The 15,251-nt window shown below is 27.6% G+C and overlaps 2 protein-coding genes and 1 long non-coding RNA gene across 3 annotated transcripts in view; 2 read left to right on the top strand and 1 right to left on the bottom strand.

Moving 5' to 3' along the window:
• Positions 1–4,581: 4,581 nt before the first annotated feature.
• Positions 4,582–10,056, top strand: Kr-h2 (transmembrane protein 33-containing Krueppel homolog 2). Its single transcript, XM_015521472.2, has 5 exons — positions 4,582–4,960; positions 5,061–5,242; positions 8,116–8,297; positions 8,408–8,475; positions 8,550–10,056. Exons 2-5 carry the CDS (start codon positions 5,085–5,087, stop codon positions 8,901–8,903), a joined length of 762 nt encoding a protein of 253 aa, XP_015376958.1. The 5' UTR covers positions 4,582–4,960; positions 5,061–5,084; the 3' UTR covers positions 8,904–10,056.
• A 144-nt stretch (positions 10,057–10,200) lies between these two features.
• LOC149055961 (uncharacterized) overlaps positions 10,201–15,251 on the top strand; it is a 69,033-nt gene continuing 63,982 nt past the window's right edge. Inside the window, exon 1 of the long non-coding RNA XR_016191443.1 lies at positions 10,201–11,200. This is a non-coding gene — a long non-coding RNA (uncharacterized LOC149055961). The remainder of the gene's footprint in view (positions 11,201–15,251) is intronic.
• On the bottom strand, positions 11,191–13,119 carry LOC107171246 (uncharacterized). Its single transcript, XM_015521473.2, has 4 exons — positions 12,938–13,119; positions 12,099–12,218; positions 11,618–12,020; positions 11,191–11,555 (listed from the first exon to the last, which is right to left on the bottom strand). Exons 3-4 carry the CDS (start codon positions 11,972–11,974, stop codon positions 11,322–11,324), a joined length of 591 nt encoding a protein of 196 aa, XP_015376959.1. The 5' UTR covers positions 11,975–12,020; positions 12,099–12,218; positions 12,938–13,119; the 3' UTR covers positions 11,191–11,321.

Here is a 15,251-nt window from a genome sequence, read left to right as displayed (position 1 = left end):
ATAGGTACTTGGCTTTGGAGTATCGCGATACTAGATACTCGATACTTGGCTTTGGAATATCACGATGCTAGATACTCGATACTCGATAGTCGATACATTTTAGTAAAATTAGTCACTGGATTTTTAAACATTATGGGGACTTACTTCATTAAGTAACTAGAATGACAAATAAAATAATTAAAACTGACACTTATTCAGTAATAATAATACATTTATATAGGTAGTAATAAAACAAAATAAAACAAATCAATCGTATTCATTACCTACTTTATCGTGATAGGTACACTATAACGTAGTAACTATTAGGTACACGGTACACCATTATACAAAATTGTGGATACCTAATAAGTAGGGCGCTAGGATTTATATGCTTTTGCATGTTTTTTCCTTAAGTCCAAAATGATTGGTTGTCAGATTTGTCCACCATTTTGGCTTATTCTCGTTTAAATGGGATCAATTTTTTTTTGCATATTTTTTCATATTTTTTACATAATGCATATAATTGCATATTCACGGATTTTCTTAGAACTGGACATATATACATTTTTTTAAATTTTATAAGTTATTGTTAATTTTAAATGGTACTTCACGAAACCGATAGTTTTTGGTTTATCCGTTGAATTTTCGTAAATATATAGCATAAATACTACCTATTTTATCTTAGGTCGGATAATATTCGTTCGTTACCTTATCATTGGTCGGACGACTGGTAGAATTACTTACACATTGTTATACAGTGAGACAGCATAGAATAATTGTATTAGTATTACGTCGTGTGTTGCGTAAATGCGCGGACGTTTATACTTAATAATTTGAATGGTTTTAATAGCAGTGTCCAGCATACCAAAAGTTCAAATTGAAATTGCCAAGTTACGTCTAATTAAACTAATTTAATGTAATAATATGAGCTAATAGTAATAAGTAATAATAATAAATTATGAATTATAATAAATAATAATAAAAATTTGTTTTTGCATATTTTTGCATATTTTGGTAAATAAAATGCATATTTTACAATTTGTTATTGCATATAAGTCCTAGCCCTACAGTAATAAAGTACAGACGTAAAGTCCTATTCAATGTGCGTGTGTCACAGATACATACAATATACATCACACATATAACTATATTTTATGATTTATCGATACTGGGTTGAAAAATTATTTCTAACAACCTACAATATTAAATAAAAAATATTAATTTCTGGATCATTAAATATTATTATTATTATTATTTCTTATTAATTATAATTTTGATAATAAAACCAGAATTGTAGTGTATCTTGTATCGCATCATAAATTATTTTATGAAATACTAAATACATTGACTAAAAATTTATCGCGATACAAGATACTCGATACAAGATACAATTGTATCGAAGATACTGCCCAACCCTGTGCATTCTACATTGAAATTTGGCATTCCCATCATTTCTTTCAAAATTACCTTTTGATATAGGTACCGATTGCGATGGGTATTTTCTGGGTTGATAAACAAATTTCACTCAATCTTTTCTGGATCGATAAACCAATTTGCGATCAATAAAAAAAAAATATTCAATGAACGTCATTATTAATTGATATAAATAATATACATGCATAATTTAAATTTAATAAATGACTATTATAATAATATCATTCTGCATTGTATTTACTTTTGTAAAAATGTGCATTTATAAATAGATTTTTTCAATCAATAAAAAAATTATATAATTATATAATTAACTATATCTTATCCTAGTTTATCCTATATCTATAAATGGCTATACATAAATATTAAATATAAAATGGGACAGTAGGGACCATTCTACGTATCTATGTTACCGGAAATGTTGACATTTAGGAAATGATGACAATTCCTAGTAGCGGAAGGAAATGATATCATTGCCTAGTTCATGTTATCATTTCCTAACGATATCAGGCAAAGATGCCATATATATTTTTCTTAGATATTTTAATTTAATCTGTCACAATTATTAATTAGTAATTAATAATTACCCTGCTATTACACTAATAAATAATCAATGATCAATATTTAATAAAAAATTAAATATATTTTTTTTTTAATCACTTTATTAAATTTTAATTCACATCAGCTTTTTATTCAAATCCATTTTAACGAAATAATAGGTACGTACTGTACTAAGAAGATAGGCACACACTACTAAGCGGACCGTGTTGTATGGACTGCAGGTAGGGACACTTTTAATAAAACACGTAAATCGTACGATAACATATTATGCGATACCTATGTGATACCCATGGGCCATGACATTTTCCAATCAACCATTTTAACGATATCAGTCTTTACCCACCTGATATTTTTTTATAGAACACCGACATATTGACAGTAATGGCAGTATAATGGTTTTTAGCATCTCACCGTTCCTAGTTGGTTAATAGGTAGTTATCGTTATAATAGGTTTATATATATAAATAAATAAAATCATAAAATATTACAGTTTTAGCCAATAAAAACACAAAAATATGTAAAATAAAAATAGTATTATTAGATTCAGTAAAACATGAATTAAATTTGTACCTACGTGGCTAGGTTAGCATTAAATTTAATAAATAGAAAAAAATATGCAATTTCATAAACATCCGAGCCCTAGTGATAACATTGCCTAAAAAAGTACGGAAATTATGACAATTCCTAGGCGATGATATCATTTCCTTCCACTATTAGGAATTGTCATCATTTCCTAAATTGTCAACATTTCCGGATTTCTGTACATCTATACTGGCTATACTGTACACCTACTTATCAAGTGGGTCACAGTAATGGATGTGTTAGAATTACATTGAAAATTATGAGCTATAACAATTATTAATTTTCAGTCCCTTGGCCCTTCCTCCATTGAAAAATCATACGTAGGTACCCATCCTTGGTAGTTATCATTTCATCAATAAATTGCCTCACTAAAAATATATTTGCATACCTAACCTAGACCAGTGAGACCACTTATATACTTTAATAGGTGTACACATTTAATTTTCCCTGCTACTATCTACAATAATCTAGTGAGTAGTGACTAGGGCATTCGTCAGTAATTTTTCTATAACGAGCTATGGGTTATTCGTTTTTTTCCAATATCACTAAATATGTCTATTCCAAATCGTTAACATTTTATTAAAGTGAAAGTGATCACATATATATATAAAAAATATAAATTATTTCCATAATATATTAATGGTAGATAATAACTCCTCTCAGGGCCGGGCCGAGGGCCTGGCAAGGTGGGCGCCTGCCAGGGGCACAAAATATGATATAGTTAAATTTGAAAATCTAGGGAGGGGGCGCAAATTTTTATTTTGCCAGGAGCTATTGATCGGCCCAGCCCTGTTTCCTCTATATAATAATTAATAACTAATAAGTTGAAAGTACCTATAACCAGCAAGAATTATCAAAATAAAAACACGTTTTTAACATACACTAACCCTAAAAATTATTATTGAATATCTTATCACGGCATTTTTTAAAGTATTTTTGTTAAAAATATTCGCTTAAGTTCAAGTGGACACCCAATGTAGTATAGTTGGACGCAGTGGACACGCAGTAATTAAATAATTCAGCCATTAGGTGCCTGCAGATGTTCTGTATATTGAAACAACAATACTTAAGGATAACAATAATTATTTACTACAAATTTTATATTTTTATTTGTTATGTAAGATATATATATCAAACAACAATATTAGTTGACAGTTGTCAGTTGTATAACTATACAAATATCATTATTGACTTTATATATAGTATTATTAAGTATATAATTATAATCATAGACAGAGCATAATTTATAAGACTCAGGCTCAGGTGGTTCGTTGGTGGAATGAGGAAAATTGCGTAACAGTGGTGTATTATTGTAATAAGTCAATGTAATGAAAACATTGAAATCAAACACCTGACAAGTTCCTAGTAAACTGAATAAAGGTTAATTCATAATTCATAATAATATATTTATTTATAGTACCTACTACCTATCTGCTGTAATTGTAGAGTTTGCTTTGATGAAAAAAAGAAAATTAGTAGAAAAAGAAAACTATTTGTAAACATTTTACTTTATATAGTTCTTTTTATCGTAATAATAAAGTTTTATAATGTTAATACCGTTTTATATTTGATCTAAGTCATAGAAGTTAATTTGATTTTTTTGTAAAATAAAAAAGTACACTAATCGAAATTGTTTTATATAATTTGTATATTGTATGTATTTATGTATATTGTATTTATTTAATATTAATAGAACTGTGTATATGCTGGTATCCTATGGCCCTATGTTGATACTACTGGGTAGGTAAGTAGGTTCGTTCTCATGTCGAACAGAGTACCAATATAAAAAAATTTATAAATAATACATTAATACCTATAACTAGACACTATAGTAATTACTAATTACTATTAATTTACTAATTATATAGTGTAAGCTATTACTGCAGTTATGACACAGCACGTCGGATATATATCGAGGACACGTAGAAGTCGTAGGGAATTTTAACGCGTCCCCAAATGGTTAAACTGCGATCGCCGTAATCGTGAACAGACTAGCTGCTTGCTGTCCTTAAAAAAAACAGGTTATCATCATTTCTCCAACAATCCTACCTCCGCAACTCCCCAAGTTCTAAGGTTCCGATTGTCATCGTATTTACGTGTTTTCTTCGTGCGTAGGAATTGCCCACTGCTCGTGGTTATTTTGTGTTCATCTTCAGCTATAGTCACGATATTAAAATAATTTTGTGGAAATCGTTATACAATAATTAGTTTAAGTTTTGTCACCACCTTACATATATCATATTAATATATTATCTAATTTTTCAATTAATAATCACCGTCGTTCTAACTTTTTGAAGTTTACGAATTCCGTTTCGTTTTTCAAAACGCTTTAGTTGTTTTTATTGTTAAATTTCTTAGTAGTGTGTAGCTCAATTTTTCTGTTACTCTTTCAAGTCATCGGAGGAAGGTATGTTTGATTTATCTGACAAGCTTTTCAGTTAATAACAATTTTTTTAATGTGTTATTGATTGGTATTAGTCTGATTTTTTTGTGTTTTACTCCTATAGTAGGCTTATTTCATCTAATCAACCATGTCTGAAGGCGAAGCTGGAACGGATAGTGAAACTAGACCAAAGGGCGTTGAAGCTCTAAAACAACACGTTATCTCACATAAAGTTGAAGTATCTCTTTGGTGCACAAGATTGGCAACAATCATTTTTACCTTTGCATACATCCTGCCACTTTTCTGGTAAGTTTCATTTTTTTTCATTTTTTAGATACTGAATAACCTTGTTATCCATTTTTATGACAAATACAAGTTACCTACTTAAAATTTCACATTATTTAGGTCAGAAAATAAACTACCTAACTACTAAAATATAACTTTCTATTATTATCATTCTCAATTAGAGAATCTTATTTATATTAGGTCCGTTTTGATTTTTAACATTACTCGTCTTCTATTATTTTAACTAAAATTGTAAATTTGTATTTTTTAAACACTATTTTTAATACTTTTACCTGTAGATGTTATTTCAAGAAAAAAATTAATCAACTTTTTTCCATGTGATTATATAATGTTCTTTTAATCTTCTTTACAATTTTGCCTGAATATGAAGCTATGAAATATTACTAAAGTGATTTGATGTTTATTAATCCTAAGTCATAGGGCAGTTATATAATTATATGATATATTGCATATTCTATACCTAAGAGTAGATCTTAGAATTAAAAAAAAAATCCAAAATGTACACCAATAATAGTCATATAAATAATGTCAAATATTTTAGCTAAATATTGTTTTGAGACTAATACCTGAGTGTTGTATTTTTTGATTTTTAATAAATTTAATATTATATAAGAAATGTATCTTTAAAACAGTATATAATCAATAATCAGCGGAACACAGGTAATAACTTAATTTAAAAAAAAATAAAGTTAGAGTAGGTAGTTGATAGGTATCTAATACTTAAATTATATCAACTGTATCTCCTAGAAAGCTATTAATATTAAACAATCCTAATATCAGTTCGTATAAAATTTATATTTTGTTTGGGAATATAATCGTTGATAAAAAAGCAAACTTTGTTGATACTTGATATTTTATTATGTTCCACAGTACCTATACCTATATGGCTATATTTTATTATATACTTTCCATTTAAATTCTCATACCTAATCATACATAGCTTATTTAAAAAATATAGATTACTCTTTTGGTATCAATCTAAACTTTTTTTGTTAATTAAAGTATATTTTAAAAGTAGGTAGGTATTACTAAATATATTTTAAACAGAAAAATATTGATTATGTTAATTAAATATCTTGTCTTTCTGAACATGTTTGAGCATTTTACAAGGCCATCATAATGTGACCTTAAATTTAATTACTTATTCTAAAATGTTATTATTTTACCTATATATACTGAACAATCATGCTACTTAGGTACCTATATAATCGTAAATATTAATAGGTTTTATTAAAACAAAACTTTTGAATGTAGCTACAAAATATAATTTTTATCCATGAATGTTTGTTAATTTACAGTTATCATTAATATATATCTTTTTTAAACATTCAAAAATATGATAAGAAGGTTTGCGACGGGTTGCACTTACTTTTAACTTTATCTATCTTATTGTAGAGATGAGGAGCAATGTAATAATAATATTTGTAAATCAATTTCAAAAGTACCTTTTACACAGTACCTGGGTATTACCTATGATGAAAAAGTAAGGTGGAATGTACATATAGATAACATTGTTAATTGTTTAAGAATATCAGTGTATAAATTCTGTAAACTTAAAGATATTTTTCCTATTAACATTTTATGTAATATTTATTTATCATTATACCAAGCAGTCTTTCAATATGGCATTAGAGTATGGGAAGGTCTTATCCAAAAAGCTATGAAACCACTACAACGTCAGCAAAATAAAATTATAAAGAATTCAAAGTTTTGCCTATAGCTCACTGTATAAGGAAATTGCAATTATGTGGGTAATAAAAAAATTGGAAAATTGGTATAATATATATAAATCTAAACAAACTAGGGAAATTAGGGCATATGATGCTAAAATTAATTATACGTTTACTTCTTTTGGTCTAAAATTTGTGAATTATCTTGGTCAGAAATTTTTCAAGTCTCTGGAGTAGTGGAGTTAGATTTTTTTTTTTAAATAGTTGAAAAACCTAAATATGCAAAAAATATTATTAAAAATTGGTCAGCAATCTGTAATAGCTATGCTTAAAGAAGGTAGGTATAAATTTAAGAGATATTATATTGTTGTATTTATAATGGGTACAATTAATCTTTTATTTAAATAATAATAATAATAAATCTATCCTACTTATAAGTCATAATCAGGGCTGTGAATTTAATGCATTTGCATGTTTTTTTTTGCTACACTTTATAAAAAAATGGATTCGTCTAAAATTTGTTTTGACTTATTTGTAGTTCAAATACCAAATTTTATTTTTCATATTTTTGCATATTTCATGAGTTGGGGCTTATAAATGCATGTTTTAATACATTTTTTGTTTAAATGCTTTTTTTTTCATAATATTTACATTTTTTCGGTCAATCTTATAGTATAAACTATAACTTTTATAGTTTTATCGAAATTATTCTATTTTTACTCGGGTATTTAACGTGTAATATTATTGACTATTGTACTATTGAAGTCGAGATTAAATTAATTTACTGATATCAACTCGACAAAGACCAAGACTAGTTAAGATCAATAACTCGTATACTCATACCAAGAAGTAAAAATACTAATATTTAAACTAAAATTAATAAAAAAATTATACTAATGAAAAAAATAAAAATAAAAGTTTAATTTTTGTAGTTTTTTTTGCATATTTTAAGAATTTTTAGAGCATATTTTGTCAGATTTTAATGCATATTTAATAGTTTTTAAGTGCATTAAATTCACAGCCCTGGTCATAATATTACAAAACTGCTTTTCATAATTTTAACAAAATCAAATAAATTGTTGTGAAAGATTAATGTGAATGTGATAGTTAGTTAACTAACACAAGTTGATATGAGATAAGAAATTGTAATTAATTAGTTTTATATAAAAATAAATAAATAAATATACATTATTTTATTTTCAGGAACCCGGCAAGTGCATACTATAGAATTTTATTGGCAAATGCAGCTACAAGTGCATTACGTCTTCACCAACGTTTGCCAGCTATGCAAATTTCTTTACAGTTCCTGACACAATTATTCAAAGAAGACAGCTGTCATTACCTATTGTACTCGGTGATATTTTTATATGTGTCGCCTAATATCCGTATCCTTTAAATATTCAACATATTTTTAAAATCTTATAAATGTATATAATATTTTTAATTTAAATTTATGTTGCAATTTAATATTTACCTTAACATAGATTTATTTCAGTTGTAATCCTGCCAGTATTTTTATTTTCAACTGTGCACTTTGCAAGCTATTCCCTAACTTTACTTGATGTAAGTGTAATATTGTTTCATTATTAAATCTATTTTAAGAATAAATCACTAAACATATAAAATTTATTTTTCAGCTTCTTGGTCAAAACGCATGGTGGGGTGCTCGGCTATTGATATCTTTGGTTGAGTTCCAATCGCGAAGTATCTTGCGCCTTATTGCCTTCTCTGAAATCTTAGTTATGCCACTGACATTATTCATGTCATTTTTTGGCCGCTCTGGATTGTTGTCTATTGTGTTCTACTATCATTTTCTCACATTACGATATGCTTCACAACGTAATCCACACACAAGACTCATGTTTTCTGATCTTCGTGTAGCAGCTGAAAATTTTGCTAACAAATCAGGCACACCATCTTTTTTGCGATCTGCTATTTTATCGGGTATCGCTACCATTAGTCGGATGGCTCCCGCAGTGCCACAAAATTAATAATCTATGACTTATTCATTGTCATATTTTTATTTAAATGCATGTTGGTGGGATTTTTCTAACACATGTTTCATTAGACTTAGAGATATAGGATGCCATTTGGATACACATACCAAATGTATGAGAAATATTGCTTGGATTTTTATGTTTATTTATTATTATTGTTTTATTTTATTTGGTTCCGGTTCTTCAATATAAAATAAAATAAATATTCATATTGTATTTTAGTATTTACTGATTATATACAATCATCTGTGTTTATAGTATTTTAATTGTAATTTAAAGTATTTCTATATATTTTAATTTTAAATATGTTTAACTTAAAGATTTTAATAATTGCCTTTTTGTTTAAAAAATGCATTTGAACAATTTTAATTTGAATTACTTTAAAATATGTTTACTTTAATGTGCGCATAGAGACTAAATGGTACATCCCTTTTATGAATTAAAAACTAACCATATTAAATTAAAACATTTTTTTCTTAATTTGTAATTCTTCTGTTATTTAAGAAAAAAGTTTTTTTTCATTAAAATAGTATTATAATTTATAAATGATTTTGTACTCACCAAATAAATAAGATTATATTAATTTATCGGCTATATAAAAAATTAATGCATTTATTTTGACTGACAAGTACAACTTTTAATATTGTTTATGGATAAAAATCAAAAAATAATTTAATTTAATTTTCTGGAACTTTCTACTCTACAAGGTATATTTATAGTATTTTTCTCCTTTAAAATATGATTCTAAATTTTTAACTCTTGTGTTTAATTAATCACAAATTTTAAATTTAAAAAAGTAAAAAATATATACACTCATATATCTATAACATTGCCAAATAAAACTCAATTTAATTTGTATAATGAATTGTATGTATTGAAGTATATTATTATTGTTTATTAAGTTTATTATATGTGTACAGTACACACTACACTGTAGGTATACCTTGGTACTCGAATATAATATTTTGTGTTAGATGCAATGTAAAGCAATTATTTAATTAAATTATATTTTAAGCACTTAGTTTACTTTATTTATGTTTCAAACTCACAAACAGTAATACATTAAAATTAGTTTAATAAAAATCATTGTTTTTTTGTAAATACAAATTTTGGCCTGAATAAAATTAAGGTTTTGGTTAATATAATATATTCATTGTTAATGTTTATGCCTTCATTTTAGTGGTGTGAAAATTATGAAACATATATTTAAAAAAATTGTTTAGAATTTCAATGCTTCTAGAAATCATCATTCATTAGTTCATTACTTATGATATGTAATTGTTTACTCATAATATTATAATGAGAAATATCTGAAAATGTATTAATCTTAATTAGTTATAATAAAATATTAATGAAAACATGTCATTTAAAAAGAACTTAAAACTAATATTTTATTACACGTTTTTGATTATTTTACTCATTACAATTGTGTATTTGTTTGAGATTACACATTCTTTATTAACAAACATACTCATTTGTATTTATACTTTTTTATTATGATCAAGTCTGTTGAAGTAAACTATTCACAATATCAGAATTCAGAAATATATTATCTTCTATAAATAATTTCCTTTTCACATTTTAAACATTTATAAAAACAATTTTCTCCCCACTAAATTACATGACATGTACGTCATTAACCCATTATAGCTCTTAATAATCTATGAGTGGGTGATTAATGAATTTGTATTCAACAACATAATCATTGTAATGACTCATTGGTGAAGGTCATTTGGTACTTAATAGATTCTTGAAAAAAAAATTTTATGTGATTTATTTAGTAGATAAAGTTTCATTTGAAATTTGTTATCTATAAATAATACAATTAATAAATTGAAAAACTATGATTGAAACTTGAAACTGATAGAATATAGAATTGCTTCAGTGAGTTTTAAATCAAACAATATACTAACACATAACCTAATTATTACTATTTATAACACAACATATTTGATAGTGAAAACTTATAGTCTAGTCTAACATCATGATTAAGAGGACGCTACACCCGCATGAGTTGTCTCTGTCTTACACGCGTACTACATAGCAAATTTTCGTTCACTAGATTCAATAATGTGCTGTTAGTTTTGATATTAGAGTGAATTGACCCATTATCAAACTTTTAGGTAAGAACATTATGTGTGTTCTCATGTAGGTTTTTTACGATATTTTAATTTTTAAATGAGTTATGAGCATGCTAAGTGTGAATATTTGAAAATGCACATGTGGGTGTAGCGTCCTCTTAACACAAATTGGCAGGAAATACTTATTAATAGTTTAACACTTTCAGGAAAGTAAGTAAATTTTATTGTCTTAGATTTTAATTACATAATATAATACAAATGAGTTGTATAATAATTATTAGTAAAAAATATTTATAAAAAGATAGCCCAGTTTGTGTTTAATAACGTATTTTCATAAATCTGTAGATGTTGGAGGGCGTTTGGGAGTTGACTGTGTTGAGGAACGAGATAAATCGAAACTGCTGGGAGTTACATTTGAATAAACCGATGTAGTATCTGACCCATCAGTGTCCGATGATGAATAAGAGTCCATGTTCATAATCAACTCTTGTCTATATGAACTAATAGAATCATTGAGCTGCCGTAATTGGGACAGGAGTTGTAAATCCATTTGACGTAAACTAGCCTTAAACATATTAATTATAACAGATTATAAAACTGGGTATATTTGATATCACTGTAGTATACCATTTCATTACGGAGATGCGCAAGTTTTAGGTCAACAGATGACGGTTTCCTGGGTGGAACAGGCGGTTTTTCAGTTGGACGTTTATCAGAATATTCTGATGGTATTGGCGACTGAGGTGTTTGTTTAGGTGAGCCAACAAGTTCTGTTGGTTTAGGTGAATGACGTCGAGCAGGTTCAGGTTTAGTACGTGGTGGTACATCATACAGACTTAAACGACTGAGGCTTTCAGGTAGAGGCGGTAGTTCAGAATCGTAAGACAACGATAAAGGTGACAATAAATCTGAGTCTACTCTCGAAACTTCCACTCCTGGCGACACATCGGGCACTGATGGTGTACGGACTGGGCGTTGAGCCATTTCATTATGCAATGAATGTGGAAGCAATGTGAACACTGACCCCACACTGAAATAAAATAATATCAATTGAATGAGTATGAATATTAACTTGGTTGGTAAAATTATTAATAATTTATTAATCTACCTAAAGGACAATCGTCACCGGCAAACTTGCAGTCAGGACAGCAAGCTTCAAACGCCACTCGACAAATACCACAGGTGTCGTCATTGGCTACCCAGCGCCATTGTGCAACACCGAGCACGTCTAATGTATAATAAAAAGAATTAAATAATATTTTTATACTAAGTACTAATGATGAATAACTATATTTTATGCTAATTTAAGCCACTAAATAAGAAAAAGAAATCAACATTTTTTTTTTTTTACAAATAAAATCCATATATGTTAAAATTATTAAGTATTGATTAAAATCAGTTCAGAAAAGTAAATTAAATTAAACTAAAACTAATGCCAAAATTTGTCTCTGAGTAAATATGTCATGTAATTTTTCATTATTATTAAGTCGTACACATGTTTTCAACTTTACAAAACATGTTTTAAAGTTACTATGTTACAATAATTATATGACTAATAAAAAATATTAAACTTTAATTAAGAAGTAGGTAAGTTGAACAACTTTTGTGAAATGGTATTGGTTTAAAAACTATTATGAAATATGATCTTAAAAACAATTTGACAAATGAAAAACAACTGGCAGGTTCCCTCGAGTGTTTAAAGGAGTTCATCTGCCATAGTAGAGCGATCTTGGAAATTTAAATAGTTAAACTAAGACTTGTAAATAAAGTCGATCACTGAGCAATTCACGTTCATATATCAAAATAAAATTGTCAAAAATCTATTTTCTTGTAGATTAATCGATTGTCTATCTTACTTGTAATCTACACATGAGCTACAGACGAGGTATTTAGAAATCAAAATTACATATTTATAATCACGACCTTTTGGCGATTGTTGTTCTTTACCTTTGACCACTACTTTCAATTTCTTTGGTGTTTCCGGCATTCGGCACACATCGAAGTTTAGGGAGTTCCACAAAATGTATATTACGGTCCACCGCTTAGGTAAATAGTAAATACGATAAGCAAAATTTACAAAAACTTGAGCCGGAAGGCCGACACAATGTCGACGGCAAAATGTTGTTATCATTATCAATTTTAAGGCTATTGGTTTTTTCTAAGATAATAAACTAAATAAACGACTTGTGCGAACTCTGTCGACGTAAAACGAGTACCAACCACACGCCCTCAGGGCCGTCGCGCGTTAGAGATCGGACGATCTGAGCCATAGAGTAATGATCTGAGCGCGAGGAGTCGGCGACCGATACACCCGTTCGTAGAAAATTCACTTCACGTCTTCACGGTGTGGTTACAAGTCTGTTCAAATAACGACCGACAACTACTTTTCATTATAACTTCTTTGACAAAAAAGCCAAAAATTATATGACATGAAATCTATATACCTAGTTACTAACCTAGTAACCTGCATAAATATCATAGGAACATGGTTATAAAAAAAGAGAATGTAAAGATCTTAAGAATTCAAACTTATCTCCTGAGCTTATCCCAAGTTTCCGTGTGGACCTGTGCTGCAAATCTTGAATCGTGTGACATTTATTGAAATCAACTGAGGACTGGAAGAAGATATTTATATAAAAGACATCTAAGCAACCCATCATCATAACCTTTATTACCTAGGTCTTCAGTGGCGTGTAACCTAGGGTCCAAGAGTTTCTCAAGCAACACCTTAAATATGGGTGGGTGGGTGGATATTGCTAGAAGAACAATATTATTATAATAATAAACTAATTAAGTTTATAGAAAAATACTATATAAATATAATTATTATAGTATTTGAGTAGTGAGTAGTGTCATAGTGAGTACCTACTTATATATGGCTATATAGGTATCTATAGTATACCTATAGTTTTCTTATTAAGAGGACGTCTAACCCGCATGTGTTGTCTCCGTCTTGCACACGTACGACATGTGAAATGTTCAAAACAATAGTAGGTACCTATATTATAATTTTTAAGTTATAACCAGGGTTCGGATTTTATAGCATTTTGCTACTTATTATAGGATAGAGATAAAAATAGCAGATTGGGCTGTAAATTTGTTTAATGCACCACGGACTCTAAATATGAAATTTTATTTTGCTATTTTTTGCATATTTGAAGAATTTTAGAATTTTAGTGCTACTTTTAAAGTTTTGGTGCCATGTTTTGCTAATATTCTTAATTCAACGCTTTATTTTATATTTTTCATAAATCTCGTGACAAATGGTAATCATTAATGCGAATCAATAAGAATTGAAACTATATTCTTATTTACTCAGATCATTTTGAATAGTTGCGTACAAACGATGTCATAATTCAAGGTATCAATAGTTAATCAGTACATACAAATTTTTTTAAACTGCATACGGAGATTTTAGTTTTTTTTATATAAATATATGATTTAATAAAGATATATGATAAATTGAATAAATTTTTGATTTGTGTTTATTTTTATTTGTTGCTATTTTTGATTTTTTTAGAGAATATTTATAGAGCATATTTTACGGTTTTTTTTGGTCATATTATAGCGCATATTTTAGGATTTTTGATGCTATAAAATCCGAACCCTTATAATAAACTTAATATTATACAAATTCGACATTTAAAATAACTGAAAGAAACAATAAAAAAAGCTAAAATAAATTGGTTTATTTGGAATAAGAATAGCGTGAGTCTAATTTATACATATAAAAATTAAATTTCTATCTCCTACCTAGGTATATGAAAAAAGAAGTATTTTCTTTAAAACCCTAGCCCTACTTATTATAATTGTCATGACCTTATGATTAACAACATTATTATGCTATGAAGATGTGTTTAGTGAGATTGTGATGGTGGCACATGATTGGCATATTGGTGGCTTTTGCCGTAGATAATTAATTAATTATAATAAATAACAAATTTGTAATTAATTATTAGTTTCGTATTCGGAGAAAACTTTTGACTTGGAATTTTACAAACTAGCTGTCGCCCGACATGGTCGGTACGGAAAATTAATGTGTACACTGTATAACTTAATTTTAACTTTAAAAAGCAATAATCACATCTATTTAATAGTTCATAAAGAAATATATTTTAGTAAAAATATGCATGTGTTTCAAACATTTAAACACCATCTTAAATATTCTTAATCGATAATCAAATAAATAAATTTAAAAAAAAATAATTAAAATAATACCAAGGTACTTACCTACTTTATTTTGTTATACATAATTTTAATT

The sequence above is a fragment of the Diuraphis noxia genome, unplaced genomic scaffold (assembly GCF_037042655.1).
Source record: "Diuraphis noxia isolate RWA-SAM2 unplaced genomic scaffold, SU_Dnox_SAM2 contig0004, whole genome shotgun sequence".
In the NCBI taxonomy this organism is placed as follows: domain Eukaryota; kingdom Metazoa; phylum Arthropoda; class Insecta; order Hemiptera; family Aphididae; genus Diuraphis; species Diuraphis noxia.
This window is presented reverse-complemented; position numbering and strand designations above follow the sequence as displayed.